The 17,223-nt window shown below is 47.1% G+C and overlaps 1 protein-coding gene across 2 annotated transcripts in view; it reads left to right on the top strand.

Moving 5' to 3' along the window:
• Nucleotides 1-15,379, top strand: part of Akap8 (A-kinase anchoring protein 8) — an 18,365-nt gene extending 2,986 nt beyond the window's left edge. The window contains exons 3-14 of one of the 2 annotated variants that reach the window (XM_021217765.2): nucleotides 907-939; nucleotides 1,379-1,658; nucleotides 2,201-2,684; nucleotides 3,109-3,238; nucleotides 3,408-3,454; nucleotides 4,710-4,743; nucleotides 6,495-6,582; nucleotides 7,724-7,865; nucleotides 8,139-8,232; nucleotides 9,262-9,392; nucleotides 12,548-12,643; nucleotides 13,573-15,379. In XM_021217765.2, coding sequence (XP_021073424.1) covers nucleotides 907-939; nucleotides 1,379-1,658; nucleotides 2,201-2,684; nucleotides 3,109-3,238; nucleotides 3,408-3,454; nucleotides 4,710-4,743; nucleotides 6,495-6,582; nucleotides 7,724-7,865; nucleotides 8,139-8,232; nucleotides 9,262-9,392; nucleotides 12,548-12,643; nucleotides 13,573-14,022 — 2,009 coding nt within the window. In that variant the 3' untranslated portion in view covers nucleotides 14,023-15,379. The remainder of the gene's footprint in view (nucleotides 1-906; nucleotides 940-1,378; nucleotides 1,659-2,200; nucleotides 2,685-3,108; nucleotides 3,239-3,407; nucleotides 3,455-4,709; nucleotides 4,744-6,494; nucleotides 6,583-7,723; nucleotides 7,866-8,138; nucleotides 8,233-9,261; nucleotides 9,393-12,547; nucleotides 12,644-13,572) is intronic. The other variant, XM_029531648.1, reaches the window with a different exon arrangement.
• The last annotated feature ends 1,844 nt before the right edge of the window (nucleotides 15,380-17,223 follow it).

The raw sequence follows: 17,223 nt of genomic DNA, 5'->3' as shown, positions 1-17,223 counted from the left end.
TCCTTATTACCAGTTGGAAGATCTTCTGGGTATATGCCCAGAAGAGGTATTGTTGGGTCCTCCGGTAGTACTATGTCCAATTTTCTGAGGAACTGGCAGACTGATTTCCAGAATGGTTGTACAAGCTTGCAATCCCACCAGCAATGGAGGAGTGTTCCTCTTTCTCCACAACCTCGCCAACATCTGCTGTCACCTGAAATTTTAATCTTAGCCATTCTGACTGGTGTGAGATGGAATCTCAGGGTTGTTTTGATTTGCATTTCCCTACTGAATAAGAATGTTCAACATTTTTTCAGGTGGAGATAAGTCAAGAGTACAAAGACAGTAGGCTAGATGTGGCCTAGGCTTTTGCTCACCCTCATTTTCTGAGTCTAGAACCTGTCCCACACTCAGCCCCATTCCCAAGGCTTCCCTTGTCTTTCTGCTCTGGGCCAAATCCCTAGCACCCTTGGAGACAAGCCACTTTTTTTGTGTATCACTGTGCCCCATGAAGGGGTCTTCAAGACACCTGTGCCACATGATACGTTCTTGTTCACTTGAGAATGTGATCCCCCCCCCCCCCATGCCTTAGGTATGATTGGGAATAACTAGGTTTGATGAGAACTGAGCTTATTTATGTAGGGGATTTTCTAAGGCCCAGGCCAGCCTGTCCTCTCAGTTGGCACTGTAGTGTAGACCACCGTCTGGGGGTTGCTGTGTACCTTCCTTTCCCTAGCTTTCATGGGAGAAGTCAGGCCTACCTGGGAGAGAAATGTCAATGGTGCTTTGTACCCATTCTGTAAAACCTGAGCATGCTAAGGACCACTGCCACAACCAGCCACACCCCACCTTCTGGTGTAGTGAGGTGGCAGCTGTCCTTAGGTAACTCTGGCATTGAAGTGCTTATGTATTTTTCTTTTTCCTAAGGTACATATGGAAGTGGTATGACCAGCTGGCAAGGTAAGACCTTCTGAAAGGGATCTTGAGGTGGGCAAGTGAGTCTTTAAACAGCCATCCAGAGGTACAGGTCCCCATTTCCCCATCCTGGCTGTGCACATGGCTCTGTTGATAGCACAGAGAATAAGGCTGCTGGGAGGGATTGTGGATACAGTGCAGGAACACTTTTCAAATGTCTTTGTCAGTACCTGGAATTCCTATTCTGAGGTTCTTAGCCACCTTTGATTAGGAAACAAGTCCTTCTGTCTGTCTCTCTGATCTTGGTCACGTGTGTATTGTGTGATGTTGGTGGCCACCTGTCTCGGGTCTTGGTCACGTGTGTGTTGTGGCTTGTACTGTGGTGTGATGTTGGTGTTGCTCGGGTCCATAACTTCCTTCTTGGTGGGCAGAGGGTGCTCCCTCGTGTGCTCAGGCCTGACATGGCTCCTCTTTCTTCTGACAGGCTATGAAAACTACAACTACTACAACGCCCAGAGCGCCAGTGTCCCCGCAGGAGCACCCTATAGTTACGGCCCAGCCTCGTGGGAGGCCTCCAAGGCCAACGATGGTGGCCTGGCAGCTGGGAGCCCTGCCGTGCATGTGGCCTCTTTTGCCCCAGAGCCTTGTACCGACAACTCAGACTCGCTCATTGCCAAGATCAATCAACGTTTGGACATGTTGTCCAAGGAAGGAGGCAGGGGTGGGATCAGCAGCGGTGGGGAGGGCGTGCAGGACCGAGACAGGTGATTATGGCCTTCAACCTTTGCTGGTGGAATCCCTTTCTGGAATCATGGGAGTGGGTACCAGCTCTTTTAGAAAGCCCTCTTTCCTCCGGGCGTCGTGGCACACGCCTTTAATCCCAGCACTTGGGAGGCAGAGGCAGGCGGATTTCTGAGTTCGAGGCCAGCCTGGTCTACAGAGTGAGTTCCAGGACAGCCAGGGCTGCACAGAGAAACCCTGGGGGTTGGGGGGGAAGCCCTCTTTCCTGTTCCTGCTTTAGGCTGTGGGGCGGGCTTCACTGAAGGTTTCCTAAACTTCTGGCCAATGAGCCGAAGATTCCTTGTTCTGGCAGGCCTTCCTGCTCTTTCTTTGTCAGCAGCATTTGAGTGAGTGGTGTTAGGCTAGTTTGCCTCTGGGCATTCAGGTAGATACTGACTGGGCGGGCTGGTTTCTTGTTCTGAGTGTAAGGGGCGATGGCCTTAGTGTACACTTAGGCTGAGGGCAGATGATTGGGTGGCCTGGGTGGCTTAGGCTGTTCCTAATGGGTTGTTTATTTCCTTTGCAGTTCCTTCCGCTTCCAGCCATACGAGTCCTACGACGCCACCAGGCCCTGTGTACCTGAGCATAATCCCTACCGCCCCGGCTACAGTTATGATTATGACTTTGACTTGGGGACTGACCGCAATGGTAGCTTTGGTGGGACATTCAACGACTGTCGGGACCCAGCCCCAGAGCGGGGCTCCCTTGATGGTTTCTTGAGGGGCCGGGGCCAGGGCCGCTTCCAAGATCGGAGCAACTCCAGCGCCTTCATACGTAGTGATCCTTTGGTGCCGCCCTCAGCCTCGGATCCCTTACCCACTACGTGGAATGAGCTGAACTACATGGGTGGCCGTGGTCTCGCTGGGCCCTCCACCAGCAGGCCACCTCCTCCCCTCTTCTCCCAGTCCATGGCCCCTGACTACAGCATGATGGGCATGCAGGGGGTGGGCGGTTTTGGTGGCACCATGCCTTACGGATGTGGCCGGTCCCAGACGCGGATCCGGGATTGGGTAAGTTCACCAAGTTCTGTCAGGCTTTACTCCCTTTTCTTCCTAACAACTTTGTTGAGCTAAAAGTTGTATGCCTTTGTATACTGTAAGATGCCCTTACTTCCCAATGACCAGTTCACTTTCAGTACGTCTACATCACGCGGTTTATATGTGTCCACCGGCTCATCTGTCTAGCTTAGCCCTGGAATGACCTGTTATTTCACAGCAATAGAGCCACACGTGTGGCTTTGTGTCTCTGGCTCCCTCAAGCATGACATGGGCTTTAGGACTCCTATTATAGTCTCTCACTTTTTCGAAGGCTTTTTCCTGCCTTTGTTTTCTGTCCTTACAAATGATAATCTTTATTTTATTTGGGGGGCATCTTATAGGCCGAGGTTAGCAGTACGTGACGTGTGCAGTGCGTGACGTGTGTTTGTGTCTGTAGCCCAGAAGGAGGGGGTTTGAACGCTTTGGACCAGACAACATGGGCAGGAAGCGGAAGCAGTTTCCTTTGTATGAAGAACCTGATGCCAAACTGGCCCGTGCTGACAGTGAAGGGGATCTGTCTGAAAACGGTATGCTCTGGGAATCACTGAGCCATGTGGGTATGGTGGGAGTCAGTTGCCTGCTCTGGATTCAAGTGGCATTGTTGGTCAGGCTGGTCACTGAGCTTGGGAACATGGAAATGCTCCTCTGGGAACCATCCACCCAAAGGCTAACACTTCTGTTCCCTGTATCTGTCAGATGATGGAGCTGGTGACTTGCGGTCAGGAGATGAAGAATTCAGGGGGGTAAGTTCACCTTCACCGATTCTGTCTCTGGGCTTTTCTCCCCCCCCCCCCCAGGTGAGAATGGCAGTTTGCTGGAATCAACCACATACCTTCTATGTGCATCCTGTTACAGCCCTTTTGTTCTTGTATTTGCTTGTTTTTAATTCTTTCCTCTTACATTTTCATCCCAAGGAAGTTTCTCAGTCCTCCCTAGCCTCCTCTCCTCTCTTCTCCTCTTCCCCGGATCGAATCTTCCCATTTCCTTCTGAAAAGAGCAGGTCTCCCAGGGGTATATGTCATCCACTGTTCTCTTTTTGTTGTTGTTGTTGTTGTTTTTCTTTTTTCTTTTTTGTTTTTCAAGACAGGGTTCCTCTGTGTAGCCCTGGCTGTCGTGAAACTCGCTCTATAAAACAGGCTGGCCTTGAACTCAGAAATCTGCCCGCCTCTGCCTCCCAAGTGCTGGGATTAAAGGCGTGCGCCACCACTACCCAGCCTCTTTCTTAAAGCTCCCAAACCATTTCCCTTGCCCTACAGTGCTGAGTCGAGCCATCAGCCTTCTAATTGTGGGCCTCTTGTCCTGATACCCAGTCACTGGGGAGTGTCAGCAAAGGCCAGTCTTGGGCCACACCACATTCCTGAGGAATGCACAAGGCACCAGAAAGCTTCCTCTGGGTACTTCTGGTGGCCTGACAGAATCTTGAATAGTTTTGTTTTTTTGGGCAGCAGGTGGTAGAATCCAAGTGTCCCACCCACCTCACCAACCGCTTTTAACAGTCTTTCTTGCTCCCCATTCAGTTGAAGTAGCTCTTAAGGCTGGAAGTCTCTGCAGATCTCTGACTCTGCCTAGATAATCCTAGGGTCTGTGTTTATACTGATTAGTTAGAATGCTAAACACGTACTTAGAAATGTGGGGAAGCCTGTTTCCAGTCAATGCTAGAATTAGAATATCCCAGACTGGAGCAGCTTCCCCTGCCCGTGGATAAGTTCTTTTTCTGTGGTACAAAACTATATTGGCTGCCTTTACCACTGGGCACGTTCTGTCACTTTGGAGAGAACCATATTGGTCACTGTAAAAAAAAAAAAGAATTACCTTTATGGTCTTCTAGTGGCAATGAGTTAAGCAGGACACCTGGGCTCTTCTTTATGACTCCGGTTTCTTAGTGCTGCCTCATTCCCCAGCACCGTAGCAGGCCACATCCTAGGTATTAGGGCCTGGGCTGGTTAGAATTCTGGAACTTCCACCTCACTGCCTAACATTGGATTTGCCCTTTTTCAGGAGGATGACTTCTGTGACTCCAGGAAGCAGAGAGGTAGGCGTCACCCAGTATCTTTTGTAGCCTTTCTTTATCTGACCCACACTCACTGCCCAGCTCCCAACCAGCTTCTGAGCGAAACAGGCTTCTTGGAGAACTCCATGGCTCATGGTGGAGGCGCTGTAGCTGTACAGTGGACCCACACTGGGAACTAGCCTCAAAGCTTGGGTCCAGTGTTTGGGGCAAGATTTGCTTGAAAGGAGTCCCTTTGCCTCAATAGATACAAGTTGTAGGAGGTAGGAAACCCGTCTCGGGGTACCTGTGATGCCCGTGTTCGGAAAGGGGGTTCCAGAAATCTGAAGAAAGAGGCCCCTTTTCTATTCCCATCTTCTTCCTGTGTTCTGTCCCATCTTTATTCTACCAGGGGTATGTTTGTTATTGTTGTTTTGTTGGGGTTTTTTTTCCCCCTCTTTTTTTCAGTGTGAGTCTCAGTTTATACCCTGGCTCTGCAGCTTCAGTACCCGTGGCAGAGCAGATACCTACTATGGTTGATCTTGAGGTCGTGGGAAGATGGCCCATACCTGAAGGCGGTTTTACCCCTGACCAGGTCTTGTCAGTTCTAGGGCAGAGACCTAGGAGCCGAGCAAAGGTTACCCCAGGGTGAGAGTCAGCCTGAGGCTCACCCAGCCATCACTCGTCTCTCTCCCTGCTGTATGGACCTGTCGCAGCCGGTTACGCTCAAGGATCACAGGCTAACCCTTGTCCCTTATAATCAGAAGGCCTTTGGCTCCTTCAGCTCCTCAGGTTAGCTAGCCCTCAGATGTCCCCAATCCTACACATTAAAGTTTTTGTCCACAGCGCAGGATCACCCCCCCAGCATTCAGCAGTTCATGCAGCCGGGTAAATGCTAAAGCAAAGGTGACATGTTTGTTGCGCACAGGTCCTGCTACCCAACCGGGATGACTTTGCTATTAAACAGCAGTCATAGTTTCAGGCAGTGACCTCTTGCCAAAAGTCCCACACGTCCTTTTGAGAGGCTTCTGAGCAGCGCACGCCGGTCGCCATCTTCGTGGGACAGTCTCGGGACTGGCATCAGGGGTAGGGGTTACAGTTCAGATGCTTATCCGACCTTTTTTCAGCATCCGGTCTTGGCCCTCAGCTGGGGCTCTGGTGTGGTCTCATGCTGCGATGCTGGCCACAGGGCTCTCCTGGGAGCTATACCAGCCCCAAGGAGTAGATGGGAGGACCAGTCGGTCTCTTCCCATTTTTGTTTCTAGGCTTGTTTCCCACCTGGCCTTGGGAAGGTCCAAGGAATTTGTTTTGTGAGTGGAAGCTAGAGATTGGGCCAGCAAGGACTGTCAGACCTGCTGAGTCCCTAGCTCAGGTGAAGCCGACAGGACAGGGATGGAGGGTGGCACTGCAGCTTGTTAGATTCCCAAGGCTTTCTAGCTGCTGCCTCTGTTGGGGATATTTGCAGCTCTGAGTGATGTGAGAGAAGAGCCAACAACAAAGTGATATATTGGACAAGCAGCCTGGGACAGAACAGAGTAGGTGGCCATGAGTGGGATGGGCCTCTGCCCATCAGGCCATGGGAGGAGTGAGGCAACTCCTCTGGGTTCTCATCAAAGGTCCTGGTACATCAGGAACCTCTGACAGGCTCCTCGGTACCTTGGGGTATCCTAGCCCCACCACAAATGTAATGAAAGCTGGGCACAGGGTGTGGCTGCCAGGCTGTAGCATCCAACTTGGCCCTGGAGCTGAGCTTTCCTGCAGGCTCCTCAGTGTCTCGAGGGACTTTTCTGTTACAGGGGAAAAGGAGGACGAGGATGATGATGTGAAGAAGAGACGGGAGAAACAAAGGAGGAGAGACAGGATGCGGGACCGAGCAGCCGACAGGTGAGGGAGGGGCTGGTGAGATGGGGCAGGTTGTCAGGGCCAGGTAAGATCACCACTGAAGGCCGTGGGACCTGGCCACTGTCTGGCTCTCCTTGTCATATGTCCTCCCTCTGTGGTGCACAGGAGCTTGGTTTTATAGCTCCAGCTGTCAACCTTAGCCAGGAAGATAGAACGTAGAGGAGTGTGTGGCCCGAATGCCAGAACTGAGAGCTCTCTTGACTCCTCAGCAGGCCCAAGGGATGGCTAATACTGTCTGCTGACTTGACATTTAACTCCCAGAAAGTGATCTTCATTCAGTAGAGCTGCTAGGGGGGTGTCTTGATTCCCTGTCCAAATCTAGACAATCTCTGGGATTCAGCAGAGTGAGAATACATGTGTAGGTGATTCTGCTGGCCAGATTTTGTATCAAACAAGAATGCTAAAATGGCAGGCCCATAAGGTGTCTCTCGGACTCCTTCATGGGACTGTCCCTCTTGGTTAAGCTCCTACTAGCTATATGAGAATCTATTGCTTTTTGGCATTGTCCTTACATAACAAGTTCTCTTACCTATGGAGCCATCTCCCAGGACCAAATGACTTAAAATTTTCATTTGTTGAGGGGTGGGCCGTGTGTTTGTTTCCGTGGGGTCCTTTTTTTATATGAATGAGTACACATCTGCCACTGCTGCTTATAAAGGTCACAACACAGTTGGAAGGAATTTGTTCTCTTTCCACCTGCAGATTGGCTGGTGCAGGTCTTTAAGCTTGATATCAGTTGCTGAGCAGTTTTTCTTTTTCTTTTTTTTGGGGGGGGGGGGTATTTGTTTGTTTGTTTTTTGAGACAAGAGTTTCTCTGTGTAGTCCTGGCTGTCCTGGAACTCACTTCCGGCCTCCAACTCAGAAATCCGCCTGCCTCTGCCTCCCGAGTGCTGGGATTAAAGGCGTGCGCCACCACCACCCGGCTCTGAGCAGTCTTTCTGAAGGCTCGGGTGCTACCCTCATACTGTTTCCTCTCTGGGCTAAAGGGCTCAAAACCGGAGAGACTGAGACTGGAAGAAGCTCTGTTTGACTCTTTGGAGACTAATCCTGGTTCTTTTGCATTTCTGTACCCAAAGATGAGCTGTGACCTCTGTATTAGCATTTCTTTCTGTGTTCTCTTTAGGATTCAGTTTGCCTGTTCTGTATGCAAGTTTCGTAGCTTTGAAGATGAAGAAATTCAAAAGCATCTGCAAAGTAAATTTCACAAAGAGACTTTGCGATTTATAAGCACCAAACTGCCCGACAAGACAGTAGAATTTCTCCAGGTAAAGTATGCTGCTGTGTTTGTAGATTGGTTCTGAAAGTATAAGGACCCTTTAGGGGGCTAAGAGGAATGAGAGGCCTAAACATGATAGAATTTCTTTTCCCAAATTGAAACTACTGTGCATGTTCCTGTGTCACGGAGTGACAACAGCTCTGACCATAGCAGGTTCTGCCCATGGAGCTGCCACAGTGGAACCTTGTCCCACTCTACACTTGAAAAGTGCCCAGAGTAGTGTGTTGTCATTTAATTTGGTGGTATCTTTCAATCCTCCTAGGAGTACATCATAAACAGGAATAAGAAAATTGAGAAACGGCGTCAGGAGTTGTTGGAGAAGGAGAGCCCTAAACCCAAACCAGATCCGTTCAAAGGTGAGTTGTGACCCAGTGTCCAGGTGCAGAACATGACTCGTGGGGCTGGCTGTTCTTCCAGAGGGCTCGGTGTGATTGTTACTACCACTCTGTGGCACTCGTGGGGGCTGGCTGTTCTTCCAGAGGGCTCAGGTGTGATTGTTATTACCACACGGCAGCTCACAGTCATCTGTGGCTCCAGTCGCAGGAAATCCAATGCCCTATTTTGGCTTCTGTTCACATAGACATAAATACAGACAAAATACCAACACACCTAAAATAAATAGATTGAAAAAGAAGACAGAATGCAAAGGTTTACATAGTTCTATATATTGCGGTACTTAGCATGTATGAGGTCAGAGTTTGTTTAATCCCCACACCATAAAAAAACCGCCCAGGGACTAAATAAGTTCCTCAACACTTAGGAGGACTGACTGGTATCCTACAGTTTTTTGAGTTTGATTCCCAGCACCAACATAGCAGCTCACAACTGTCTGTAACCCCAGTTTTAGGAGATACGATGCCTTATTTCTGGCCTCCTTGGGCACTGGGCACATGTGGCGAGCAGACATGTGCAAGCAAACTGTACTTTTTTAATTAAACAGCCAATGATGGCAGTCCACACCTTTAATTCCCAGCACTAGGGAGGGGAAAGCAGGTGAGTCTCTTGAGTTCAAGGACAACCTCTTCTACAGAACAAGTCTCAGGATACCTAGGGCTACATAGTGAGACCCTGTCTCCAGAAACGAAACAAGAACAGTGCTGTGGAAAAGCACTTACTGGAGAGAAGGCCACATGCACTGAAATAAGAAGACAGCTGCGTTGATGGCCCATCAGAGGGATGTGAAGCAGCCTAATGGTTCTCTCCTGGTATAGACACAGCGGGAAGGGTGAGGAAGGACAAGACAGAACAGTTCTCACAGTGGGCAGGTCTCCACCTTCTCATCTCTGTCCTAAAGATATCCTAGAGGGTAGAACGGGGAGACAGACGGACAGTGTGGACCTTGCTGGAGAGGAGGGAGAAAGCTATTTATTTGGGTTCCATTCCAGGCATTGGCCAGGAGCATTTCTTCAAAAAGATTGAAGCCGCACATTGCCTGGCCTGTGACATGCTGATTCCTGCACAGCACCAGCTCCTCCAGCGGCATCTGCATTCTGTGGACCATAACCATAATCGAAGGGTAAGGTTTGCTTCTTTGGATGCAGGCTGCTCCTGGGGTGACCTCAGACCCTTTTATGCTGTGTCAGGAATGCTCACATTATTCCATCAGGTCTTGCAATGAGTCTGTCATCTTACCGTAACCTTCACTTCAGAGTCCGCTAAAATGCGGTTGTGCTTGGTGGAATGTATCTCTTAATTCCTACCTACCTGGAGGCTGAGTTGAGAGGCCGGCTTTCATCCTCTCTTCTCTCTCTCCTTGGTCTCCTACACGTTCTCAGTATGTAGCCCTAGCTGGCCTCTCCCTCTGACTCCCAAGTACTAACACCCAGCCTGGCCCTCTCTCTTAAAGAGAAGGGAAGAAAAGCAGACAGAAATTTGGTGTGTAGATTTGCTGTATATATAGTAGCTGAAATTCTGAATTGAAACTGTTTTCTACAAATCAGAGTTAAGTTTCCAGTTGCTGAAAAATTGGATTTCAGTAAGGTGAGACCAGAACCATTCAGAACTCAGTGGCCTGGGGAACTGACCTGGGTTTTCCCCCACCCACCCCCCAGCCCCCCTTCCCTTTTCCCTCTTGCTCCAGCCCAAAGGTTTTTCATTTGTTTCTCGTTATGGGTGGTTGTGAGCCACCACCATGTCATTGATGGGACCTGTGGAAGAACAGTCAGTGCTCTTAACCACTAAGCCATCTCACCAGCCCCTGACCTGTGTTTTAGTATTGGTTTGGTCTTCTCTTGATGCTGAGGCTGAAGATTTTTAATTTGGGATTAACAAGGTTTTGTTGCTAGGTTTGTGGTGAGAGCTGTTTGTTTTCATAAGAAATGTGATTTTAGGGCTTGTGGCTGGTGGCTCACAACCATCTGTACAGCTACAGTGTACTCATATACATAAAATAAATAAATATGGACTGGTGAGATGGCTCAGCGGGTAAGAGCACCCGACTGCTCTTCCAAAGGTCCAGAGTTCAAATCCCAGCAACCACATGGTGGCTCACAACCACCCGTAACAAGATCTGACGTCCCCTTCTGGAGTGTCTTAAAGACAGCTACAGTGTACTTACATATATATATATATATATATATATATATATATATATATATATATATATATATATATATATATATATATATATATATATATATATATATATATAAAATAAATAACTCAAGTGTGATCTTAGATATAATTGGCCTTAATCTGTGATCCTACAATCACAGGGTGAACCAACTGGAGACTGAAAACTTTTGGTGTAAGAATTGCAATATTACTGAATGCACTGCAATTCTTTCTAATGTTCCCCAACCAATACATTATAACTGTCTTGCACAACTAGTTTTGTTAGGCTTTTAAGTCATCTAAAATATAGGAAGGATATGCAAACTGCAGTCCATTTTATAGGAGACTTGAGTGTCCTTGGACTTTGTAATCTGAAAGGGCCATGAAGTCAGTTCCCCGAAATTAGGATGGCTCTGTGGGCCCAGAGCATTTGATCATCGTTGTGTGGTGCAACTGTTATAGATATGCAGAAGCAGCCACAGATAATAAAGTGGGTGTGGATACATTGCTGGCACACCTCAAGATAGAATACCAGTTGTTGTCAACCCATCTCTATTTATTTATTTTGGGGTTTTGTGGGCAGAGTTTTTCTGTGTAGTTCTGGTTGTCCTCTGTTTCCTGAGTGCTGGGATTAAAGGCGCGCACCATCACCTGGCTACATCACACCTCTTAGTACTTGCTTTTTTTGTTTTGTTTTTATTTAATGTGTATGATTGTTTTGCCTGCTTGTATACCCGTGTACGGTGTGAGTGGTGCCTATGGATGTCAGAAAAGCTCCAGACCCCTTTTAACTGCAGTTAGAGACTCTAATTGGGAGCTGCCTTGTGGATGCTGGGAATGAATCCTGGATCCTCTACAAGAGCAAAAAGTGGTTTTAGCCACTGAACCACCATCTTTCCAGTTCCTCTAGGACTTGCAGAGATCTGCAGAACAGGAGTAGTAACAAGCCAGGGGTCAGTATATGAACAGGTAAACCTCGCCGGGCGTGGTGGCCCACGCCTTTAATCCCAGCACTCGGGAGGCAGAGGCAGGCGGATTTCTGAGTTCGAGGCCAGCCTGGTCTACAAATGTGAGTTCCAGGACAGCCAGAACTACACAAAGAAACCCTGTCTCAAAAAAAACAAACAAAAAAAAAAGGTAAGGTAAACCTCAAAGCAGTCAAGTAGCTGATGAACTGCTTCTCTGAGACAGGGTCTCACCTGCGGAGGCCGGGTCCAAAGGCTGCACCACTGCGCTTGCACAATCTGTAAAGTTTGGTTGATGCTGCTGGTATTTACTATGAAAACAATAAACCCCCAAAACTAAACTTTTTCCCTGTTTAGTCCACACAACTTACTTTTGTGTAGTGTGTGTGTGTGTGTGTGTGTGTGTGTGTGTGTGTGTGTGTGTGTGTGTGTGTGTGTTTTGAGATACTGGTGTGAAGCTAGCCATCCCTGCCAGACTGGCCTTGAACTCGGGGCTAAAGGGGGAGCACCACCACGCCCGTAAGTGCTCGCTTTTTAGCCTTGCCTGTGCACGTGGAACATGGTCTTAGGTATCAAACCTGCTTTTATCCTAACATAACCTTTCCACTTAATTGCATTGCTTTTATTTCAAGGGCTTTCTGGTACTTTTCTGTTCTATTTGGCATTTTGAGATTTTCCTCCAAAATAAAGATGGCAGTTGTATGTCATGGAAGCTTGGCAGTATCCTAGGGGTTTTTTGTTGTTGTTGTTTTGTTTGTTTGTTTTGTTTCTCTGTGTAACCCTCCTAGTTTGATTTCTTACTGTGTGTGACAAAATACCCTGACCAAAAGCAACTTAGTAAAGTGTTTACTTTAATGATTTCGGGTTGTATACCACATCATTTTGAGGAAGTAAATCAAGGCTGAAACCTGGAGCAACTGTCACAGCCACAGTCAGGAGCAGAGAGAATGCATGCATGCTTAGTGTTAGCTGGTTCTCTCCACTGGTTCGCGCTAGCCTGATCTAGACAGTACTGCATTGAGACTTGTGGGTGGGTGGGTGGGTTATATCAGTTGACAGTTAAACTAACCATCACACACCCTGACTAGTTTTCTGATTTCTCTGGCTAATTTTTAAAAGCTTTTTTTTTTTTTTTTTTGGGTTGCCTTTGCAGTTGGCTGCTGAGCAGTTCAAGAAAACAAGTCTCCATGTGGCTAAGAGTGTTTTGAACAACAAACATATAGTGAAGATGCTGGAAAAATACCTCAAGGTTTGTATTTCGGAATCTAGGGGACCAGAAAAGCCATGGGGATGGAAGGTTTGTGTGTGGACAGAGTCAGCGTTGAGCATTTCTGAAGAAGAGCAGAGGTGTTGAGGTTGGGGGTTTCCGGAGACGTGGTACTTAGCTGTGGCCTTGGATAGGCGTGCATTTGGTGGATCACTGCATTATGCTACTCATAGTCAACACACACCCAAAAACATGATTATTTGGCTGTAAAGTACTGAGCAGATGTTGGTGATAATGCTTATTAGAAAGCATCCAAGCTGGTTGTAGGGACACATGCCCAACTACTCTGGAGCCATGGGAGAATCGGTTCAGCCCAGGAAATTGAGGTTAGCATGGCAACATATCAATACCTGGTCTCCAATGAAACAGGACTAGAGAGATGGCTCAGAGGTTAAGAGCAGATAGGGCCTGTGGGTGGCACTAGTGCTGCAGCACTTAGCCTGTGTACTCAGATTTAATCCCCAACACCCCCAGTATGGGAAATAGTTAACAGAAAAGAGGCTGTGGATTTGAGGATGAAGGGGAACATGGGAAGAATTGGAACAAGGAGCAAATGTCATAAGTAGAATACTTATTTATTCTAAAGTTACCACACTTCAACCGGAAGCTTTGAAGGGTGCAGTCTACAAGTTTGCCTTTGAACTCAATCCTCCTGTCTCGGTCTCTGGAGTACAGAGGCCATGTGTGTACAGCCACACTCAGCTGGGCTTTGGTTTTATAATACACGATATTCTATGTTCCTCACCCGATGTGGCAGCATCCTGTTAACTGAAGGCATGACGAGGCGGTGACCTTGGCCACTGTGTGAGATAGTGGTATGCTGCTTTGCAGACCCTGTTCCTAAAAACGAGAGCTCATAAACTGGGCCTCCGCCTGGCCGTGCTGCTGATTTGGATTTCCTCTTTGTCCAGGGTGAGGATCCTTTTGTCAATGAAACTGCTGACCTTGAGACAGAAGGAGATGAGAATGTAGGAGAGGAGAAGGAGGAGACCCCAGAGGGGGTAGCTGCAGAAGTCTTAGCAGAGGTCATCACCGCAGCAGTGAGGGCTGTGGAGGGCGAAGGAGAACCCGCTGCAGAGCACAGTGAGGTCCTGACTGAAGTGGGAGGGCCTGTGGACACAGCAGAGGCCAGCAGTGACCCCCACACTGAAAAGCTCCTGGAAGAGCAGACCTGTGAAATGGCGTCTGAAACCAGGAACATCGAAGACAGGGCCAGGGGTGAGGCTGCTGAAGCCAGAAACGAAGCCGCTGTGCCGGCAGCAGATGCAGGAAGCACGTTACCTGTCATCGCTATCCCGGGAATCATGGAAGATGAGCTGGAACAAACTGGTGCAGAGGCCAAAGATATTCCCACAGAATGATCTTTTCTTCCCTGTTTCAAGGGATGTGTTGTATCATGTGTTCTTTTTGTTTTATAAGATGTACTAGGGTATGTATTATTTGGTGGAAAGACTGGGCAATTTCCTTCCCAATGTACCTCAAGGATTGATGCTAAACAGTAGATGGCTTCCTACCTCTGTTAGAATACAAAAAGAGGTAAACCATTTTCCCAAGTGGCCTTTGATGGCTATCTGTGCACTGCAGTTAGAATAATAAAAGTAGATCTTCCTGATAATTGTTAAGTCCTAAAACGGTCAGAATGTGAGGATTTTTTGTGTGTTTTTGTTTGGTTGGTCTTTGTTTCGTTTTATTTTGCTTTTTCTCCTGGGAAGCAATTTGTTACAAATATAATTTGAGGAAAAAAATTAATTATTTAGGGGAATTCCCTTACTCACCTATGCATGGTTGATGTGGGACACAAGATTCAACCATCTGTGTGCGAGAGTTCAGATTGTGCCCCCTACCTACAGTCTTGCCTGTTTCAGTAAACATCAGACCATTTTTTAAGGCCTTTATTTCAGCTTTGGCATTGAGATGAGATACCATCTTGCTTGGACCAAGCTTGCCTTTGAACTCAATCCTCCTGTCTCAGTCTCTGGAGTACAGGGGCCATGTGTGTACAGCCACGCTCAGCTGGGCTTTGGTTTTATAATACACGATATTCTGTGTTCCTCACCCGATGTGGCAGCATCCTGTTAACTGAAGGCATGACAAGGCGGTGACCTTGGCCACTGTGTGAGATAGTCACAAGCTGTTCCATAGGAAGCATGCCTACCTGGGCCTCTGGAGTGAAGACACTGCCAAGGGCTTTGGTTCTCTCTGTTGAGCGCTTGCTAGTCGGTTTGATGTTTGTGTTCCACCTCTATTGTGCAGGATTATGTTTTTTTGTTTTGTTTTTCTATTAATTTTGTTATTTCCACCTAAAAGTACTTAGTAAAACAACATGAAATTACTCCATTAATGAAAAACAAATGTAAACTTCCATAGATGGGATCTATCTGTAAAAAGCTCCTACAGTTACGTAAAGATGTTTCATTTGAAGCAAACAGTCTTCCTTCGGCAGTTCTGTGAGAAAGGGAGGCTCGGCGTGTCTGTAAGTAGCATGTGCTAGGTTTTATAGGCTCAGGATGATGGGGGTGGTTTCCTCCCTTTTGAAGGGACAATGCTGTGTCTGTTAACTGTACACAGCTCACATCTTGGAAACATCAACTAGTGAAGAATTATAAAAGAGGCAATAAAATATTGCAGCAATTAAATCAGCACACAGGCAAGGAGCATTACTGGGGGATAGGAGATGAACTTTGGGAATATCATTGTCCAAACAAGCAATAAATTGATGCCACGGAGACATTTGTATTCATTAATTACTGCTGTTTAGATTGTGTGTGTGTGTGTTTCTGATCTGAGAATGAAACAACCAGGACCCCCTAGCAAGCAGCTCTTTTACATTTATATGAATATGCCACCCAGAAGAAAACTTGTGGGTCCCAGAGATCCAACTCCTGTCATCAAGCAGTTTAGCAGCCACGTCCCTACCTGGTGAGATGTCACCAGCTTATTTTTGAGTCTCCAGGGTACTGAGATTTTAAAAAAAAAAAAAAAAACAGCAGTGTGAAAAAGAGACTTAACTTTCGGTTTTAGAGATGGTTTCTCTGTGTAGCCTAGCTTATCTGGAAATGGCTCCGGCCTCAACTCAAGAGATCACCTGTCTTTAAGTACATCACCTTTTCTGGCTTGAGACTGAAGAATTTTTTTTTTAAGTAGACCTGCCATTGAGAAACATTTTGCCGGGTGGTGGTGGTGCACGTCTTTAATCCCAGCACTTGGGAGGCAGAGACTGGTGGATTTCTTGAGTTCCAGGACAGCCAGGGCTATACAGAGAAACCCTGTCTCAAAACAAAACAAAAACACATTTTTAAGTGTATGTGTGTTCTCCCATTTGAAATATATGGGTTGTTTCATTATACGTGGAGTTAAGTAAACTCCAAGATGAGGAAAATTACTTCAGTATATGAGTCTTAAAGATGCCAGTAGGTCTTAGCTTTTTCTTGTTTCGGGTCTCACTGTAATGCCAGCTGACCTTAAAAGAGATCTCCCTGCTTCTGCTTCTGCCTCTCCCTTAAGGAATTGGGCTCTCCAGTAAGGTGTGGGCTACCTTGCCCTGCTCTAAAAACAGACTTTAAAGCCTGACCTGTAATCCCAGCTACTTCAAAGGTGGAGGCCTGCCAGTCAACTTAACTTGATTGTATCTTGAAATTTCAAATAGCTTTGTTAGCTTGCCTAGCACATGTGAGGTCTCAGGTTTGATCCCAGCAGAACTAGAAAGAAAAGTCCAGGACAATTTGTGCAAGAGAAGTTGATTTTCAGCACTCAGATAAATATAGTCATATATACTGTCACAACACTGTTAGCCACGTTTGGGTATGCATAATACCAGCACTTGGAGTTCAGGTCATGGTGATCATACAGATTCCAAGACCAAGCAAGCTTAGATGCATACGATTCTTGAGTGCATGCAGTAAAGAAAATCCTCAGTTTCTTATTAAGCCATTTGTTGTGGATCTTGGATTGCAGGTAGATGTCAGTGTGTATTTAGTAGAGTGCCTTACTCACTGCACTAAGAATTTAAAGTCCCCACCTCCTGTTTTGTTAATGAGATGGGGTCTCATGTATCCTTGGTTGGCATCTTTACATAGCTAGCCTAGAGCATCTTACCCTGGGATTATTGCTTTGTGCTATGACAACTGACTAGGATTTTTATGGGGTGCTGGGGTCAAACTTGGGACTTTATGTCTTGCTTTGTAGTTGAAGCTAGATACGCTCTTTCCTCAACTTTCCCAAGCACGCACTGTCACCCTTGGCCTAGTAACTAGTTTTTTGTTTAAGATTTATTTATTATACATAAGTACACTGTAGCTGACTTCAGACTCTTACGGGTGGTTGTGAGCCACCATGTGGTTGCTGGGATTTGCACTCAGGACCTTCGGAAGAGCAGTCAGTGCTCTTCTGAGGCATCTCACCAGCGGGCCCCCCCCCCCCCATTAACTTTTAAAGTGGGCAGTGGCATTAGGTGGAATCACAGTTTTACATAATCACTTTTATCTAGTTCCAAGATACTAATCCTTAAAGCCTTTCTCTCTCTCTCTCTCTCTCTCTCTCTCTCTCTCTCTCTCTCTCTCTCT

This window comes from Mus pahari, chromosome 18, assembly GCF_900095145.1.
Source record: "Mus pahari chromosome 18, PAHARI_EIJ_v1.1, whole genome shotgun sequence".
Classification (NCBI taxonomy): Eukaryota; Metazoa; Chordata; class Mammalia; order Rodentia; family Muridae; genus Mus; species Mus pahari.
This window is presented reverse-complemented; position numbering and strand designations above follow the sequence as displayed.